The sequence below is a fragment of the Sinocyclocheilus grahami genome, unplaced genomic scaffold (genome assembly GCF_001515645.1).
Source record: "Sinocyclocheilus grahami isolate Dianchi unplaced genomic scaffold, SAMN03320097.WGS_v1.1 scaffold55.1, whole genome shotgun sequence".
Lineage (NCBI taxonomy): Eukaryota > Metazoa > Chordata > Actinopteri > Cypriniformes > Cyprinidae > Sinocyclocheilus > Sinocyclocheilus grahami.
In genome coordinates, this window is record NW_015505234.1 from 664,212 (window position 1) to 684,065 (window position 19,854).

At 36.9% G+C, this 19,854-nt stretch overlaps 1 protein-coding gene across 1 annotated transcript in view; it reads left to right on the top strand.

Annotated features, from left to right (window-relative positions):
* Positions 1 to 292: 292 nt before the first annotated feature.
* The window catches only part of LOC107583848 (enhancer of mRNA-decapping protein 4-like), a 23,858-nt gene continuing 4,296 nt past the window's right edge, over positions 293 to 19,854 (top strand). The window contains exons 1-20 of the mRNA XM_016270203.1: positions 293 to 486; positions 1,121 to 1,283; positions 1,941 to 2,052; positions 3,585 to 3,684; positions 3,784 to 3,970; positions 4,221 to 4,368; positions 4,495 to 4,599; positions 4,728 to 4,837; positions 5,773 to 5,856; positions 6,033 to 6,128; positions 6,834 to 6,951; positions 7,039 to 7,652; positions 8,240 to 8,341; positions 8,931 to 8,986; positions 11,397 to 11,552; positions 11,724 to 11,839; positions 12,136 to 12,301; positions 12,521 to 12,707; positions 15,218 to 15,437; positions 17,331 to 17,494. Coding sequence (XP_016125689.1) covers positions 399 to 486; positions 1,121 to 1,283; positions 1,941 to 2,052; positions 3,585 to 3,684; positions 3,784 to 3,970; positions 4,221 to 4,368; positions 4,495 to 4,599; positions 4,728 to 4,837; positions 5,773 to 5,856; positions 6,033 to 6,128; positions 6,834 to 6,951; positions 7,039 to 7,652; positions 8,240 to 8,341; positions 8,931 to 8,986; positions 11,397 to 11,552; positions 11,724 to 11,839; positions 12,136 to 12,301; positions 12,521 to 12,707; positions 15,218 to 15,437; positions 17,331 to 17,494 — 3,092 coding nt within the window. The 5' untranslated portion in view covers positions 293 to 398. The remainder of the gene's footprint in view (positions 487 to 1,120; positions 1,284 to 1,940; positions 2,053 to 3,584; positions 3,685 to 3,783; positions 3,971 to 4,220; positions 4,369 to 4,494; positions 4,600 to 4,727; positions 4,838 to 5,772; positions 5,857 to 6,032; positions 6,129 to 6,833; positions 6,952 to 7,038; positions 7,653 to 8,239; positions 8,342 to 8,930; positions 8,987 to 11,396; positions 11,553 to 11,723; positions 11,840 to 12,135; positions 12,302 to 12,520; positions 12,708 to 15,217; positions 15,438 to 17,330; positions 17,495 to 19,854) is intronic.

Sequence of the window (19,854 nt, forward strand, 5' to 3'; positions counted from 1 at the left end):
CGTTATTTCTATAGATGGAGGAAATAATTGAAATATATTTTTCTTAAGTGATTTTCTGACAACCACTAATAATAAGTAATCATATGTTTAATATAATAACACGCCAGTAAAATATAAAGGTATGAATTCATATATAGAAAAAATATAAAGGTATGAATTAGTGATCTCTAAAATAAGATTCTCTTAACAAAAGTTTTATTCAAGAGTGCCTGTCAAATTAGTTGATTCACTCCGGAACCGAAAAAATCGTGCCAGCAGAGGCGGGGGAATGAAATGCAGGGAACGCTCAACGGAAGTTGACGGACGGTTGCAAGCTTTTATGAGAGGCGAGCTCGGACACAAAATTAAACTTGAGAATTTGAGAGTTTCCAGTGGTTTAATTCCCCCTTCCCTACTTTATGGCTTCCAGTTCCAACATGGACATAGAGGGCGCGACCCAGCACCTTCGGGACATCTTAAAACTGGATCGTCCCTGTAATTCGGCCGGTAAGTTGCTGGGGAAGGGAGCAGCTAGGCCGCGGCGCGATGATGCTGCGCAGCGCCTGATTTCGGCACGAGCCACCTGTCTGTAGTCGCTCAAAACCGCGGCACAGCGCTAACTACATTGTATAAGTGACAAACATCATGTTTTGTGTGTTAATTTGATTGAATAAAAGCAGTGATAATGTAGCATGTAAGGGCTAAACTCCTGCTGGTGCAGCAGCAGCTTTGCTCCGACAGAAAGAGTTGTGTATTAATTGCGACATGAACATAAATGTTATTCAAAAGTTTAATGCATTGCATATTCTTCACTATGCAGCGACTTGATAACCGTGACATTATAGGCTTCTAGGCGAAGACATGTCAATTCAAAAGGACGGTTTCAAAACCTATTCAACTTTTTGTTCATCGTTACAAGGTTTTTCCTTATGTTAGAACAATGCATATACAATGTTACACACATTATTTATATATATATATATATATATATTTGTGGGAAAAAATACATAATCAATATATACTAATGGGAGGGGAAATGTTAGTCAGCCATAGATGGTGATGCACATCATTGAAAGTCACAAAAGTGAGAGTGCACTATTGCAATTTTACGTCTTGATTTATCAGTCATATAATTCCACAGATCCCTCTTTGGTAGAGAGCCAGAGAAAACCATCTTTCAATGGAGAGTTGAATGGTGTTCTGGGAGCGGATCTTATGGGAGCAGGACGACTTGCGGCAATGGTGGAGCCAACTAACGTTACTCACAACTCAGACAAACTTAATGGACAGGACACGCAGACTATGTATGTTTTGCTGTCATTAACACTGTATACAATGTTAAATGCATTCTTTAGCAAACCATTAGTGTTATAATATTGTCATTATCTTTTTATGAACTGTAATTTTTATATACTGGACTTAAAATGTTTTGCTTTATAATATTTATACTACCCTTCAAAGGTTTGGGATCTGCAAGATTTTTAAATAAATATCTTCGGGTCACCAAGCCTGTGTTTATTTGATTGAAGATACCGTAAAAAAACTTAATATTGTGAAAAAGTATTACAGTTTTAATATATTTTAACATTTAATTTATTTCTGTGTTGACAAAGCTGAATTTTCAGCAGTCATTACTCCAGTCACATGATCCTTCAGAAATCATTCTGAAATGCTGATTTGGTGCACAAGAAACATTTCTTCTTATTATGAATGTTGAAAACAGTTGTGCGGTTTAATAGTTTTTTTTTTGTGGAAGCAGTGATGAATAGAAAGTTGAAAAGAACTGCATAGAAATCTTGCAATAGAAATGTTTTGGAACATTATGAATGTCTTTGCTGTCACTTTTAATTGGTTTAATGCATCCTATGTATGTTGAGTGAGCAGGTTTATATATAGGTATAAATCAAATTTGAGCTCTTTATTGTCGATAAATCCATATGTCTGTTTTTTTTTTGTACCAGCTGTCTTTCAGGAGACGATGGGTCCACCTGTGTCCCCATCAGAGCAAACAATGTGGAAATTGTGTCCAGTCGTGACTCTAGTATTGACAGTAAGGCTCGTGGCAGCAACAAGGTGTGTAAATTAATGAACTTGTGCAAAAGTGTTTATTATTAACAGTTCAGGCTTTCACTGTCATGGAAAACCTAGAAAAATCTGGGAATTTTCATTTTGTATTTCCAGGTCTGGAAAAGTAATTTGAAATGAATAAAATCATGAAAACCATGGAAAATTCTAGTCCGTAAATCTTTAACTTGTGCTCAGATATGAAATATTTGCTTGGCTTGAAATCTCTATATAATGATTTTTAAAAACAAACTTTTGGGAAAGTCATAGATAGCACCCCTTTAATATTATGCTTTTTCAACTTTAGTTAGTCTGTAATGTTCCTGTTTGAGCATAAAAAAGATTTTTATGTTACAAAGCTGAAAGTCCAATTCAAAAGGAGATATTTTATATAATAGAAATCGCTTTCAAAAACTACAACGAACGAATCGTTTGGACTACAACGCATATTTTCCGGGATTTGTGATATCACAAATATCGACAAATGGGACGAGACCTGGTCTAGCTGCGCTAGAAAAGGCAACGAGTGTTATCACTATGTCGGAGACATGCTAGCTTTCCCAAGGCAGAAAAACGTAGTGATTACAATCATCTGGGTTTAAATTGCGCTTAAATTGATTTGATTTTGAGCAATATTTGCACTGAAGCTGCAGGCGGCTATGGTACGGGGCATGACATTTCCTGACCAGACGTCGAGTGCTGCCAATCACAACACACACTGGCCCAGCTAACCAATCACAGCACATTTCGTATTTCAGAAGGCGGGCTTTCATTTGCATCATTTACAGGAACTATTCGAGCCTTTTTCAACTTTAGTTAGTCTGTAATGTTCCTGTTTGAGCATAAAAAAGATTTTTATGTTACAAAGCTGAAAGTCCAATTCAAAAGGAGATATTTTATATAATAGAAATCGCTTTCAAAAACTACAACGAACGAATCGTTTGGACTACAACGCATATTTTCCGGGATTTGTGATATCACAAATATCGACAAATGGGACGAGACCTGGTCTAGCTGCGCTAGAAAAGGCAACGAGTGTTATCACTATGTCGGAGACATGCTAGCTTTCCCAAGGCAGAAAAACGTAGTGATTACAATCATCTGGGTTTAAATTGCGCTTAAATTGATTTGATTTTGAGCAATATTTACACTGAAGCTGCAGGCGGCTATGGTACGGGGCATGACATTTCCTGACCAGACGTCGAGTGCTGCCAATCACAACACACACTGGCCCAGCTAACCAATCACAGCACATTTCGTATTTCAGAAGGCGGGCTTTCATTTGCATCATTTACAGGAACTATTCGAGCCGTTCATGCCAGACTGGGGAGAGAGGTGTTGTAATGTAAAATATGTGAAAAATAATGTTTTTCGAACAACCTAGTATGAGAGCCTGTTCTAGTACACCTCCAAAACAAAATCAAGACTTTGTAAAAGAGCATAATAGGACCCCTTTAATAGGTCAAAATGAGTGGAAACTCTGGAGAAAAAAAAAAATGCATTTTATTCTCTAAATCTTTTCCTCATGACTTTTCTTACAGGTTAAAATTCAGCCAGTGGCCAAATATGACTGGGAGCACAAATACTACTATGGCAATTTAATAGCCGTGTCTAACTCATACTTGGCTTATGCCATCAGAGGTCAGTTTGCGTGCTGTCCATGGCTCATTTAGCACAGTCCTTTGAATAAAATGTTGATTGGATTCAGCTGAATAGTTTGTAATTGTTTTTCGCTCACAGGTGCAAACAATCATTCTATGATCCGAGTGCTGCGGCTGGGATCAACGGAGCGTTCGCTGCTGAAGGGCTTCACAGGTGCAGTCACAGACCTTGCTTTCGCCCACTTGGACTCCACCCTGTTGGGCTGCGTGGATGAGGCTGGAAACATGTTCATTTGGCAACTCACTAGCCACAGCAGCAAAATACAGTATCCGCTGTAGAATGAACACGAATAATGATAAAGATTTTTCACATTTCATTACTAAATAATCAGGAGCAGCAGGTTAATTAGACCACTAATTAAGTTTTAAATTTTTTATCCAAAAAGGCCCAATTGTAATGTGTGTGTATATATATATTATTTCTATATATAAAAAGTCTGGATCTACATGTATTGTAGTACAATGCTAATGAGAAGGTGAACTGTGATATTTCTCCTTAGCATTAATGTTTCTTAGAGATGAAGTGTTAGTTCACATCCGAAGGCCTGAGGACACTCCACTAAATTCCAACCGCAGACTCATCTGGTGTCCCTTCATCCCGGAGGACAATGATGAGAACCCAGAGGATGCGTGTCAGACACTGGCACTCCTTCATGAAGACAGAGTGCGTTTTCTCTGGAATTTGACAGTTTTATCACTTTCTTTCCAATATGTCCTCATATTATTAGATTTAAAGTGTTTTTAACACTATTACTCTCCTAACTGGATTATTTTTTTCTTGTACTTGTAGGCTGAGGTTTGGGATCTCGACATCCTCCGATCCAATAACAGTTCATGGCCTGTGGATGCCACTGACCTGAAAGAGGGTTTCATCACCATTAGAGGACACACAGCAGTAAGTGCTGCTGTCTTAGCTTAATGCTGTGTCTTGCAAGTGCAATGCAAGTGTTGTATTAACTAATTAAGAAATTCGATTTAATGTAATTACAATAGCACATAAGTGAGTTATTTCTATTTCTGCAGCGCATTAGTGAGGGAGCGCTGTCCCCTGATGGCACTGTCTTGGCCACAGCCAGTCATGATGGATATGTAAAGTTTTGGCAAATCTACATTGAAGGACAGGATCAGCCCAGGTACATGTCTGAGACATTATGAAATTGAACATACTCAACTGTTCAAAATTTGAGATCAGTAAGGTTTTATTTTTAAAAGAAAAAAATGAATAATTTTTTTCAGCAAGGATGCATTAAATTGATCTAAAGTGACAATAAAGCCATTTGTAATGTTGCTGAAAAATTCTATTTCAACTGAATATTGTTCTTTTGAACTTTCCATTTGTAAAAGAATCCAGAAAAATGTATATTTTTTTCCCACAAAAATATTAAGAACAACATTTTCAACGTTGATAATAGAATCAGAATAAATTCTGATAATAATAGATCAGAAATGTTTTTGAGAACCAAGTTAACATATTGAAATGATTTCTGAAGGATCAGGTGACACTGAAGTCTGGAGTAATGGCTGCTAAAAAAAATTATGCTTGCCATCACAGGAATCAATTACTCATTGAAATAAATCTTTACATTTATTTATAGTAATATTTCACTGTTACTGTTTTTATTACTGTTTTCATTAAGTAAATGCAGCTATGATGAGCATAAGAGACTGCTTTCAAAAACACAAAATCTTACCAACGAACCAACCAAACGGTAGTGTATAAATATTAACACATCAAACAGTGGCATGTAGCTTTCAAGTATTTCTCAGTTATTTATACATTTATTGCTTTTAGTTGTCAAGGAAAAATTGTGCTAATATATTAATTTAAATACTCTGTGTACATTAATGTTATTAAATGTATATTATAAACATTTGACTGTAATTACCACATAAATGTGTTGTTGTGGTATTTAATGTCTTTAATATATTATCAATTATACTGTTAATAATGAACAATATTACAGTAATGGTTAGATTTTTTTTTCATTATTTATTATACTTCTAAAGCTGTCCTATAATTAAATCGATAACCTTGTGAAAAATGTAAGTAACCTTGCTCCTTTTGCAGATGCCTGCATGAATGGCAGCCACATAATGGACGTCCTCTTTCCTGCCTGCTCTTTTGTGACAACCACAAGAAGCAAGACCCAGAGTAAGTATGAAGTTTGTACAGTCTTCAGTGATCCCAATTCAAAGTTTTTGTCAGCATATTAAGTCATCAAGGAATCTGACACTGGGCTTTAAGCTGTCTTTGCAGTTGTCTTTACTTGAAATTGTGTCTTAGACACTTGCTATACATTAAACTTAACCATTTATTTTCTTCTGAAGAGTTCCTTTCTGGCGCTTCCTGATCACTGGAGCTGATCAGAACCAGGAACTGAAGATGTGGTGCACAGTGTCATGGACGTGCTTACAAACCATCAGGTCTCTTCCTTTCTTAATTGTTCGATATTTCTAATATTATGTTAAATTATTTGGTGGTGTTCAAGCCTGAGCATAAAACTTTCTCCTCTATGGATAATATAGCTTAAAGGGATAGTTCACCCAAAAATGAAAATTTTATGTTTATCTGCTTACCCCAGGGCATCCAAGATGTAGGTGACATTGTTTGTTCAGTAGAACACAAACGAAGGTTTTTTTCTCAAACCGTTGCAGTCTGTCAGTCATAATGGAAGTGAATAGGAATCACGGCTTTGAGAGTCAAAAGAACATACACAAACAAAACCAAATCAAACCCTGCAGCTCGTGACGAAACATTAATGTGTAAAGACACGAAACGATCGGTCTGTGCAAGAAACTGAACAGTATTTATATCGTTTTTTACCTCTGATTCACCGCAATGTCCAACTGTCCTGAGCGTGTGCGTTATAAGTGAATTACTGCCACCTATCTCTCAAATGGACCATTGACACTCTACCTACAGTCTCAATTAGGAGTGTCAATGGTCCATTTGAGAGATTGACAGACTGCAACAGTTTGAGTTAAAAATCTTCGTTTGTATTCTACTGAGGAAACAAAATCACCTACATCTTGGATGCCCTTGGGGGTAAGCAGATAAACATCAAATGTTCATTTTTGGGTGATCTATCCCTTTAAACTGGTGAATTTAACTGTTAATTTGTGTTTCAGGTTTTCTCCAGATCTATTCAACAGCAGTGTGCTACCCAGCCTGAAGGCCAGTTTGGACCTGTCTGCAGAATTTCTCATTCTCTTGACTATCCATCTGAAGAAATCAGATCAGATTTCAGCACTCACCAAATTACTCATTTAACAATTCTTTTGTTCATAATGCATCCCTCAATCACTCCTCTATTTAAAATCCCCATCCGGTTAGGGTTTTTCTCCCCCACTGATGCTCTCTCCATCCCTCCTGCGAGAGGCCTCTCTGCTCTGCGAAGCTTCTCCTTATTCACACAGACTTCCCCTTCCTTATTTCCTATCTCCTCCTCCACAGGTTTCCCCTCCAAACCTTCCTCTCTCCCTGGATCTCCAGGCCATAGAACCCATGGTTGTCCCCCAGGCCTCTCCGACCAGAGTTCGCTCTCCAGATGTCATCTCCTCTGCTTCTACGGCAATGTCCCAGGACATCCCTGAGATCGCCTCAGAGACCCTGCAGAGGGGGCTGGCCAGTGCATCTGCTGACTCAGTCCCTGTCCTGCATTCTGACAGCATGGCATCAGCCGCATCAGTCCTCCACCTGCTGTCTCCTAGAGCCCGGAGCAGTGCTGAGCACAGTTTGCTGCCTCTCGAATTGGGTGCAGCATCTGTGGATGGAGAACAGAGACTCAATAACACACCCTCCCTGCTGGAGACGGCTCTGTCACAGGAGAACGCAGTAGCGGCTGGAGGATCCTGTTCTGACAGCAGCGTGAACCACACCTGGCCCGCAGCACCTGATATCACACGAGAAACTCGCAACAGCCACAGAGACAATGGTTTGGGAGACTGGTGAATTGCATTTCTATTAATTTAATATATAATTTTTATACACAACTGATGAAAAGTTTGGAATAATTGTGATTTTGTGTTTTTGAAAGAAGTCTCTTATGCTTACCAAGGTTGCATTTGTGATCTTGTGAAATATTATTGCAATTCAAAATAACTTTTTTATTGTAATATATTATAAAATGTAATTTATTTTTGTGGTGGTAAAGCTGTATTTTCCGCAGCGATTACGCAAGTCTTCAGTGGCACATCGGCCTTCAGAAATCATTCTGATAGGCTGATTTTGGTGCTCAAGAAACATTTCTTATTGTTATCAATATTGAAAACAGTTGTGCTGCTTTATATTTTTGTAAAAACAGGTCTTTCAAATTTTTTGAATATTTCACAATATTAATATATACAAATATATGCATCCTTGGTGAGCATTTTGTGTTTGATTTGTTGATACGTTTAGTTAATATTAACCTTTAGTATTGATTTATGTTCTGAGAGTTCTATGATCTGTGTGGTGTGCAGAGATATGATAAATTGAGCAAACAGTGATAATATTTGAAGATACAAGGCTAACACATTTGATTGTTTCCTTCCAGCTCTAGGGAGGAAATAAAGGACAGACACATTTCTTCTCCCTACCACAGGCGCACTTATCACCTGACTCAGAATGACAGTCAAGATGCAAGTGCAGAGCAGAGGTACATTTTTCATTCTGGCATATCACTTATGCAGGTGTCTGTGCCACTTCTGTAGCTCAGGTCAAATTACTAATACTTGTTTTTAATAAGAATTTGCTCAATTTATGCTGTCCATCTTTGCATTGGCTTGTCCTGCCATGTTATACCATATTGAGGAAGCTTTAAAATACTCAAATTCCAATTTAAGCTGTTTGATGTGAGTATTATGTGGCGTGTGGCCTAAAAACAGGGTTCAAATTAACATTTGTGCCAATTGTAAAATCAGTCTCTCAACAGGTGTCTGCTAACTTAATTAGAAATTGCAACCATTGTTGGGTCCGAGTCCACCTTGTCGAGTCCTAGTTTTTAATCAATTAAGTTTAAGTGGGAGACGTTTATTAATGTCTTTTTATATAAATTTTATGTAGTTACTTTTTTTAATTTTGTTTTATATTACACATGACATGGATTCGTCTGTACTCTGAAAAATTTCTGCGTCCAAAATATCCAAGTCCGAGTCCGTCCAAGTTCATTCACAATTGCAGTCCGAGTCCCGAGTCCATGTACCCCAACTCTGATTGCAACTTTACATGGTTTGTCCAAATGTTAGTCTGATCTTTGCTGACATCACTGATGTGAGCCGTCTGCTGAAGAAAACGGTCACGGGTTTTTTTCAATAGAAGTTCAGTGTTCTAAATGAGTTCTGAACTTAAATTGCCATGGTTACAAAACATAAGATGGGATTCTTAGTTCTAATACAGATTCTATCATGTGGTATGTAAGATACAGTATTCTTCAAATAAAGCTACCAAAACTATAATATGGTTAACAGAATAAAAGGAGACATGTCCAATAAAATATATTTATGGATGGTAAATTTTCTTAAGGAAAACAGTTACTGCGGTCTACAATTAAAAAAAAAAAAAATACAATTGTGAATATATAGTTAGCATCTGGGCCTAATTGTCATAATCATATTTTACAACAATTGTTTTTATTATTGATTGGTTGACTTTTTAATAACTTTTCACTTTTACTATTTTTAGCTACATTATTTACATGTAAAGGTTAAAAAAATATTTAAAAAAAACAAATTGCACTTCTGTTCAAAAGTTTGGGGATAGTAAGAAGTCTCTTATTCTAAGCAAGGCTATATTTATGTGATTAAAATACAGTATTATTTTGAGATTATTACCGTTTAAAATCATTTTCTTATTATTTTTTAAATGTTTTTTAAAATCCAATTTATTTCTGTGATGGCAAAGCTGAATTTTCAGTAGCCAATACTCCAGTCTTCAGTGTCACATGATCCTTCACAAGTCATTCTTATATTCCGATTTGGTGTTCAAAAGACATTTCTTATTATCAATGTTGAAAACCATTGTGCTGCATAATCCACATTTTGGAAACAGTGATAAATGTTTTTCAGGTTTCTTTGAATATAAAATTCAGAAGAACAGCATCTGTGACAATATAAAAATCTTAACCGTCACTTTGGATCAGTAATACATCCTTGCTGAATAAAAGTAACTGCTTTTAAAAGCAATTGTGTGTATATATTGAAAACTTATTTAAGTATGGGTAACCATACTTGGCCACATGTCACGTCACTTTCACTTTAATATTTTGAAATCATGGCCACACTCAACTTAAAAATTATTTAAAATCTTAGAAAAACTGTAAGCCCATTAAAACAGGAAAAGGCAAGAAAGCTGATATGAATGTAATTGTTTGCTAATGCGTGGTATTGTTCATTCATATGCATGTACACGCACTAATTAGGGCTGGGCGATATGGACAAAAAAATGTAATAATAAAATTTTTCGTATAAGTCAATATCGATAATTATCACGATCAATTTCAAATCTTTGTTTCTTTCAAGTTTAAAGCCAGATTTTTTTGCTCCTAAGTGAAAGCTGTAGTAACCAGACCATTAATTGTGGTTTAAAAGTACTGTTTATGGTTAGAACATGACAAACACGTCACGTTTTTGAATTCTTTACACTTTTCTAGTCATTTTTCTTTAACAAAATAAATATCTTAATAGAAAAAATAATTTCTAAGTTTCTACATGTTATAATGAGTGATATTGTTTCAAATCATGAAACAGGTTTGTGTTGCCTGACTTTGATGTGTTTCTTCAGCGTAGTTTGCAGTGCAGGCTGCAATATTAATAATATTAAATGTTCTTGTCTCTTAGATATGCACATTTGACAGTAGCTTGAGTTAGGATGCAGATGTAAATTTGTTAATTATCAAAAACAGCAACATCTGTAAAAATTGTAACAGCCTAATTTTTATATGGTGAAATTTAATTATTAATTGTTCCAGTTTTATTAAAATTAACCACTGGTCTTCCATAGTAAATGTAACTGTAATGTAAAATGTAAGTATATGGTTTCTAGGTATTTGTATGAAAAACAGTTTAAACAGGTATAAATGAACAAAAGCTTAGCTTAATCACAAAAAATACTGTAAGTATATTCATTGCTCATTTAATATATGTCTACATTAATAATATAATTAAATTCGATATGAATATCCCACATTTCTGCCACAATACCATGGTGCAGTGTGTTACTACAGTAAATCCATGGTAAATGATGGCAATTTGTAGATTGAAAAGCCTTCTGACTGTATTATTGCGCACAGTGTTTCTTCTGTTTGTCAGCACGGTTTCATCAGGCTTTAAACTAGTTTAAATCGCCAAGTCTTTTGTGTTTTTTGCTGAATTCAAGTGCTTCACACTGGATCTCACAGTGCTGTTTAGTGCTCGCGTGACTGAGACTTATCAACCAGTAAATGCATCTGCTCTAAGCTCGCACTGCGCTGCTGTTTGTAATTTAAGCCGAGCGGATATATGGTCCGTGTGGCGCGGTTCAAATGAGTAGTGTTGTTTTGTTCCGCTTTTAGCGCATAAACATTATATCGAACTCTTGTTATTGTTTTATCGAGGAAAATCATATCGTGATAATTATCATTTTATCACCCAGCCCTAACACTAATGAATAATCATTTTGGATTGGTCTGGCCCGTACAATTTTTTTATGTTAGCTTTAACTAACTGGTGACACAGAAAGAAGAATGGAGCGAATTCTGGCTGAAGGACAAAGCCGGAACCAACAGCTCCAGGACCAGCTGGTTCAGCAGCTTGTCCAGACACTGAACAACAGTCTCTGCAATCGGCTAGACAAAATTTTGCGTGAAGAAATGAAGAAGACCGTCCCACAGTGTGAGTGCTGATGTTCTGAACACAAGAGCTCAACTACTTTTTTCTTGTTGCATTCAATATTACAAAGAACATCCTGCTCTTGTTTTCTGACTGTGAAATAGTTGGAGCAAAGACTTTTATTGATTTAAGTTTTATGTGGAGCTTTATGTGACCTTTTGTTTTGTTATGCAGCCATATCGAAGAGTCTAGAACCTGTGACCAGCCAGATGAGCTGCACCATTGCTGCCAAGTTAACCGCAGTGGAAGTAACACTGAAGGAAAATGTCACCAAAGTTGTTAAATCCAAGGTCAGTGGCTTAAAGTTTGAGAATCAACACTTTAAAATTGTTGTTTTGTTTGTTTTTTTTGTATCCAAACTTGACACTTATGACATTATTTTTTACAAAGACTGAGTTAAAAACATTTCTGTCTGGAAAGAATGTTTCTCTGAAAGACATACTACAAACTGAGCAGTTCAAAAGAAGTGCACCAACTTCTATGCACCAATGTAGCACTGAATAATTCATTGTGGAACACGGAACAGGCACAAACTGGGGAAAACTCATAACTCTTCTAACTTTTTGTCCTATTCTTCCGTTCACAGAACACTACGGATGCTATCGGTCGTGCTGCTGCTGAGGCCATGCAGGGCCCCATCCAGTCAGCCTACAAAGAGACCTTCCAGAGCATCGTGCTGCCCGTGTTTGAGAGAGGCTGCCAGTCCATGTTTCAGCAAATCAATGACAGCTTCAAACAGGGAACCCACGAGTGTAAGAATTATCCCATCTGACTTTTTGTTTTGCTTGTTTATGGTAATGGAAATATAAGTAGAGCATATGAATGAATCTAGCAGATTGTTGAATGCTCTTAAGCCTGTTTGCACATCTTGCATCTGTAATGCAAGCTAATTAATAAAACTCTTTTGCTTTAAGCAGTGTTGTAATGTGTTGCTGTAACTAAATATCTAATGACTTCACATTCTCCCGCAGACATCCAACAGCTGGAGACACACATTAAGAACAGGAAACAGCGGGACCAGGATGCACAGGATCCTGTGATTGGCCAGCTGCAACAGATGATTGACACGCTCCAGAATTCTCAAGACCAGCTGGCCACCACTGTGACGGCCAGCGTGTGCTCTGACGTTCAGCATCAGCTCCACATGATCGTGGGAAAGTAAGGCCACACGGATGCAGCACAAACCTCATCCAATATTTGTCAGAAATCAATATAAGGAAAGGAAAGTTTATTCTCTTTCCTCTTGTATGTCTTCCCTTATGGAAAACTTTATTGCATGAATAGAGGAAGCGATTGATTTAAGAGTTCATGCAGATAAAGCATTTTTTGGAGCTCTGCATTGAGTACCTTGCGAATTGATTGGCAGGTGTGGCAGCCAGCCTAATCCTGGGTTTAATTTCTGTCAATAAAGCTGGTTTGTTTCCCTCCCACACAATTGCAATATAGAGTATGTAGTATTAAATTCAGGATTAAATCCCTGTGGCTTTTGAAACCAAAATGGAGCTAAATATTGTTTGTTACACTGAGATTTACATTGCAGTGCTGTAGTTCCAATTAATTCAAATTTAGTCTAAACCTATACTCTTAAAAGCTTATATAGGTTTTTAAACACTATACCTTGTGTTTTAACATGTTCTTCGTCAATGGAATCTTCGTCGATAAATTACAAACAAAAAATAACCATGAGATTTAACCGTAATTAATACCCATTTTAGTGTTAAAGTTAGGCCTGTCGCGATAATTAACCGTCTAAATTATGATTATTTGATCTAACCGCGGTTTTCTGAAAAAAATATTGTGATTGATTATTGTGCTTTTCAAGGGGGAGTCATACACCAAAAGAAACAGAAGAGCACCAGTTTGGTTTTCATGCACTGTATATAGCCTATATCATCTGAAGCCATTCCATATCTTAATGTGAGGGACAGAATTGTATTTACATTGGTCAATTTAAGTTTACAGAAATTGATCTTCCTTCTGCTGCAGCTGTCAGTCATTCTCCGCTTAGCATTCAAACAGCACGTCACGTTAAGTTATGACAGTCAGCACGGTAAACCTCTCTCTCCAAGATGATATATTCCCATTATAATACTTGATGTGTAGATAAAGGTCTGGGGATTCGCATAAAATTACATCTTGCTGGAGTTCATTGCTCTCTCATTTCTCTTCTCTTTGTTTGTACCGTAACTTACGTTGCTTCAAGCACATCATTCTGCACCCTAGATGTGCATAAGAGCTTTGTGCCGCTCTGTTTGAAGCGTTTCACGTTATCCAATTTTTGCACACAGAAAGATTATTAGAAGCCTTTCTTTTTCTCATGATTTCTATCTTATTTTCATGAATGTATTTTTTAAGAATACAAATAGTTAACAGAATAAACCTGTTTAAATTGTATAATGTGCACCAAAGATTTTTTTTCAAGATATTGTTTTTGCTGCTAAATTATACAGTCAACTAGTTTAATTTCATAACGTATATATTTTTGTTCAAATGTAGTTTTTCTCTGTAATGAGGAAGTGAGTATTTAGTGGATTATGTTTAACAAAGGGTTATAAAAGAGTGACCATTAGTTCCACAAACACAGTATTGATATTCTGTAGTGGTGTAGAAAAAAAAATAGCGCTGGTGTTGGATCGATATTGGCCGATTCTTAGAATTTGGAATACTCTGTAATCTTACACTGCAAAATAATAACTCAAAAAAGATTAAACGATAACATCATAATTATTTACTGAACCCTTAAATTAATCACTATTATATAATGAAAGCCATAAAAAAATAGACAATTAATTGTGATAATCTGCATAATCGTCATAATCGACAAAGCCCTAAAACAGACAATTAATCGCAATAACCGTGACTATTTTTTAGACAATTAATCGTCAGCCAAATTTCATAACCGTGACAGCCCTAGTTATAGTGATATTTGCCCATTTTTTAAATGATTGCCATCTGCTACATTTTACTGTTTGGCCAATAAGTGTCGGAAGCTGGACATTTATTTTTAAGGTGCTGAAAATCCCTGAACACAGACACACAGGAGCTCCCATTCTACATCTTAAGTTACTGTCTTTGTGTATATCATTTCTATCTAATTATTTATTATGCAAAACCGTTAAAGAAAGTAATTTCTATCTATCTAAAAAGTATGTGTTTGCTTTTCTGTTATTAATAATAGAAAGGCTAACACTTTCTAATGTAACTTTGTCGCATTCAGCAAATTTGTATTTATATAATTAAAACATCTTTGAATATGTAATTTATTGACAAGAAAAGTGTCACTTACAGTTTTTATTTCCTTTTTAGTCATGTTTGTAGCTTTAGTAGGATATTGTAAACTATAGTTAGGTTACAGAATTTTTTTCATCAATTTAAAAAAAATATTTTTTCTTTTTTTAATTTTTTCAAATTTAGTAATTATCCTGCAATTAAATTTATATTTTTTACATGTTATTTTCTCTTTTTAGATAATGTGATATGTATATCAGCTCTATGTTGGCCATAGAAAAAAATCCATATTGGTTGACCACTACCTATTTTTATTCCACAACGGTATTCAATGATGAAAAATTGTATTAAATACACTCCATTAGTTTGTTAATTTTACAGGAAGTATCTTGTCTTATAATAAAATGTATGTAGACTAAAGGTGTCTGTCCTATCTGCAGTCTGCAGGACTCAATCCTGACGCAGGTACAGCGCATAGTGAAGGGAGAGGTGAGTCTGGCCATGAAGGAGCAGCAGGCAGCTGTCACCTCCAGCATCATGCAGGCCATGCGCTCAGCCGCAGGAACACCTGTACCCTCTGCACATCTGGACTACCAGGCCCAGCAGGCCAGCATACTGCAGTTACTACAGCAGGGCCAGCTCAATGAGGCCTTCCAGCTGGTTGGTTACTGATGGCTACACACACACATGTCATATTTCTCATATTTCTCAAGTCAGCCTAATGTTTTTAGGTCTTTAAATGGTTATTAGGGGAGTATTGATTAGATAAACTTCTGTCAATAGGTCTTTTAACACACTTTTACAAGTGTTAAACCACACTATTTAATCATTAAAATGTATATAACTAATTAAAATGCAAAAAACATCAATATATGAGCTAAAATTAACTATTTGTATTGAAAAACATCATAATCTTATAAAATCACAAAATAAATTTATTATATTAACTTAAATGTATTATATTAACATTGTATAACCACACAACAGTTTACATTTTGTGAAACAGACTGCATTTATGGGAATGTGCAGCACTGTTTTGTCATACTAGATACATTTGAAAGTTATGTTATAATGCTACTCTGTGCGGCCGTCACCCGTCTAATAAAATGCACAACATATTAAAGCGTCTTTGGTGTTTTCTACAAAACAAAACCGGAAATCGAGGGTGTATGATGTCATTGACAGGCGACACAATAGTTAGGTTTCCATCACCCGGCTTTTATGTGCATTTTGAAGTATCGCATCAGAATCGAGAGACGGAAACGCTGAATTTCGAATGAAAATGCCTTAATTCGCAAAAAAGTTTTTACGCTCGCTTGAGGTGGTTTTTGACTTGTGTGAAAAAGGGTTAATGCGAATAATGGAAAATGGAAATGCATTTTGCGAATAAATTCCTTCAAGCGCATCAAAGTAATGTGACTTTGCGCTATGGGACAGCAAATCCTGACTAACCAGCGGACCGGTCTTGTTCCACAGCATCTGAAATGTTGTTATATGGTCATTCGGAAATGCCCGAGCAAAGTCTGTCATCAAAGTATTTCTGTATAATTGCCTCCCAGAACTGTTAAACGACTGCGTTCCCAAACAGCAGCATCCACCTCCGAAAGCAATAACCGCATTCATTGTGTTTCGTCTGCTCGTTCTGAGGTGCAAGCAATTTATTATATAGGAAAATTATTATATTCAGTAGCTTCTCCTGCTTTTCTTAGTGATGTATAGTGCCAGTTTATCAGGAAGTGGTGATTTTGTTCTCTTTGACTCATTGGATGGAATCGGTGCTTGTTCGCAAATGTTTTGTGCGATATTCCAATTTTGCGCACAAGTTAAATTCGCAACTTTGTATGGAAACCCGGCTAATGACACTAGTTAAAATTGCTTATTTCTCTGGATTTAAACAATCTTCGAAACATTTTGGATGATCTAAGTCAGGGGTGCCCAAACCCGGTCCTGAAGGGCCGGTGTCCTGCAGAGTTTAGCTCCGACCCTAATTAAACACACCTGAAGCTGCTAATCAAGGTCTTACTAGGCATACTAGAAACTTCCTGGCAGGCAAGTTGGAGCTAAACTCTGCAGGACACAGGCCCTCCAGGACTGAGTTTGGGCACCCCTGATATAAGTACACAAGTCAGCAAAATATATAACACTGTTCTAGTGGTTCTTGGATATTTTAATAAAATAATCTTACATATTGTGCCTTTTAAGCATTGCAAATCACTAATAGCCAAATTAAGCATTTGGAAGGAGACGTCTTAACATAAGTGCTGACAGTCAGTCTGCAGTAACTGTTATTAAAGTATATTCTTGATTTGTATTCATAACTTGTTAATTTATTACATCAATTTGCATTTTCTGTCAATTCAGTGGTTGTAGGGAATCACTGTAATTAGTCCTGAAAATTGAAACCAAACAGTTTGTCTTATTTCCACAGGTGATATGACATGAGATGTGACATTTTGTGTCCTATTACTATCGTCTTCCACAATATCACTGTATTGTTTTAGTATGTCGTCTCCTGGTTTTTTCACAGACTGTTCTCTGTGCTTTTTCTTGCAGGCTTTATCCGCAGCAGACTTGAATCTGGTGCTGTACGTGTGCGAGACCATTGACTCCCAGCAAGTGTTTGGCCAGCAGCCCTGTCCACTGCATCAGGCCGTCCTTCTGTCTCTCATCCAGCAGCTCTCCACCAACCTGAGCACACGCACAGAACTCAAGATCAGGTTTGTTCCCTTCAAATTTGTCAGTCACTGCAGTCATATTCTATACCCCCCCCTCATGTGTCCTTTATATGGAAATTATTCTTTCAGCACCACTCTGTTTAAATGAGTATGCAAGAGCATGCACAGCACTGTGCTATTAATGATTAAACACTTAAGTATTTATTTATAGCCCTCTGTATGTTGTACGTGATCAAGGGCGAAATGCAGTTTCATATAACAGGATATTAATGCTTTAAGACTCGAGACATCGTCCCTTTCTCCTCTTTAATTCCTCTGTGGATGACCTTGTGTTGAAGGGGACATCCGCTTCTGTGGCAGTGCTGCATTGGGCTGCAGTTATTAAAGTGCTCTACAGTCTGGGCTGCATTAGAGTTCTCTGCTGGGGGAAAGGGACCAACTCCCGTGAATCACAGAGTAATGCTCTGCCTGTGTGCTGCCAAGTCCCTTTACTGCAATAAACTGCTCAGCCTGCCAGTCCTATCTCTGAATTGCACTCTAAAATACTAGTGTTTCATACTGCCCATATGTGCATAGACATAACCATCTGTAAGTCTGTCCTCTTTCTGCACGGACATAAGGATGTTATTTTAAGTAGGAAGTCACATGCTTTAGGTTTGATCAATTTTTAGCACCGGAATTAATATTCACAGGAGTCTGTGCTTTTTTTTTCCCATGACAAAGAACGTTAGACACCTTCATATTCAAAATGATTAATAAAAGTTTGATTTTCATATACATTTACTTTTATTAATAATTGCTTAAATGTATTTTACAGTTTTTGCTGCTTAATATTTTTGTGGAAACTGTGATACACTGCCATTAAAAAGTAAAAAAAAAATAAGAAAAAAAAGCTTTGCCATCACAGGAATAAAGTAGATTTTCTTTTTAAGTGAAGGTATTGCTTGGGAATATTAATTAACATTGGGGTGTTTGCCCAGTAGGCAAACTTATTGACTAAAAGAAGCATGTTGTATGTGCTAGTGCAGGCCTGATTCATGAATATTCATTAACTTGATTGGACACTCCCATTAGATTACCAAAGAATGCTGTTATGACCCAATTTATATTCACACACTACACCTTAATCCCGCTTTGGGCGTACAGTACATAAGACACATTTTTGCATTCAGTAACAGCTAGGCGAGTGCAACAAAGTGGAACTAGCAGGAGTCTCTGGGCACTTTTTTTTTGTTCATTTGTTTACCTGAACACTGTGTGATGTGGCACTCATGGCACGTGATGCTGAAAAGCAAGTCTGGCATCAGTGCAACAGCTGCTTCACATTATGTAACACTTGGTTAAAAAAAACAAAACAAGAAAACTCCATAAACAGTAAAACTAATATTAAAACGGTTTGCTATTGCTTTGAAATCTTTTTGGATGGGTGTTCCTGGCCTGGGTATTTTTTGTGTTACAAACAGTACAGCAAAATCTAAACCAGTTGACATTTTTTCCAGCATAACAAGGTGTATTCTATCATACCGCCCATCCCTATGTGTCATGCTCCAGAGTTAAACTAGGGGTGCTCCGATTGATCGGCTACCGATCATTATCGGCCGATAATCACGTTGGGATGATTGGTCGGCGGTCTCTAAAAAGGCCGATCTCAAGCTGATGACGCTGCCGTGAGAGGTTTGGCATGACATGCAGTGGCACCGTCTCGGTCCAGCGTGGGTGAAATAATTATAATGCTGAAGGTGAGGTACTCACCTTCATATTTCTAAATTAATTAACTTCGCAATTTCACAAACAGCATGAGTGATTCACCGCGCACGCTCTCTCTTTCTTAAAATACGCAAATGGCTTCAAATCACCACACATCGCGTCTGTCTATAAGCGAGCTGCACGCTGCACAGTTGACACAGGAATTGTCACTTGCACAATCGAGGCAGTGCCATTTTTTCCGCGCTCTTGTTAACGGATTAAAGCATTCAGTGCGTTCCGGAGCGGTGCGTCTGCAGCAGTGCAGAGATCGTTTCCGCACCAAGTCTATTTTTGCTGTGATACACGCGCTGAATTAAAGTGACCGCACATTGTTTGCAGTACATATGAAAACGAAAATGTAGCAATTGCACCATAAATGCATATAATTAAAGTATACTGTCTTTCACAGTCAACACGTATGGCTTGTTGGCTAGTTTTAAAGGAAAAGAGCACTTTTAGATAAGGCAATAATAATGCACTCGTGGAGGTAGGAAAACAAAGTTCTTTATGAACCGCAGGATTGCTTGTAATAACGATTTCTATGCAAAAGGAAAGTAGTTTAAATGTTTTGCCACTTGCTAGAGCAACTTAACATAAATCTAGAATTAAATGCAAAAGTAAAAAGCATTGAATGATGTGTTGCTTATATTTATTGT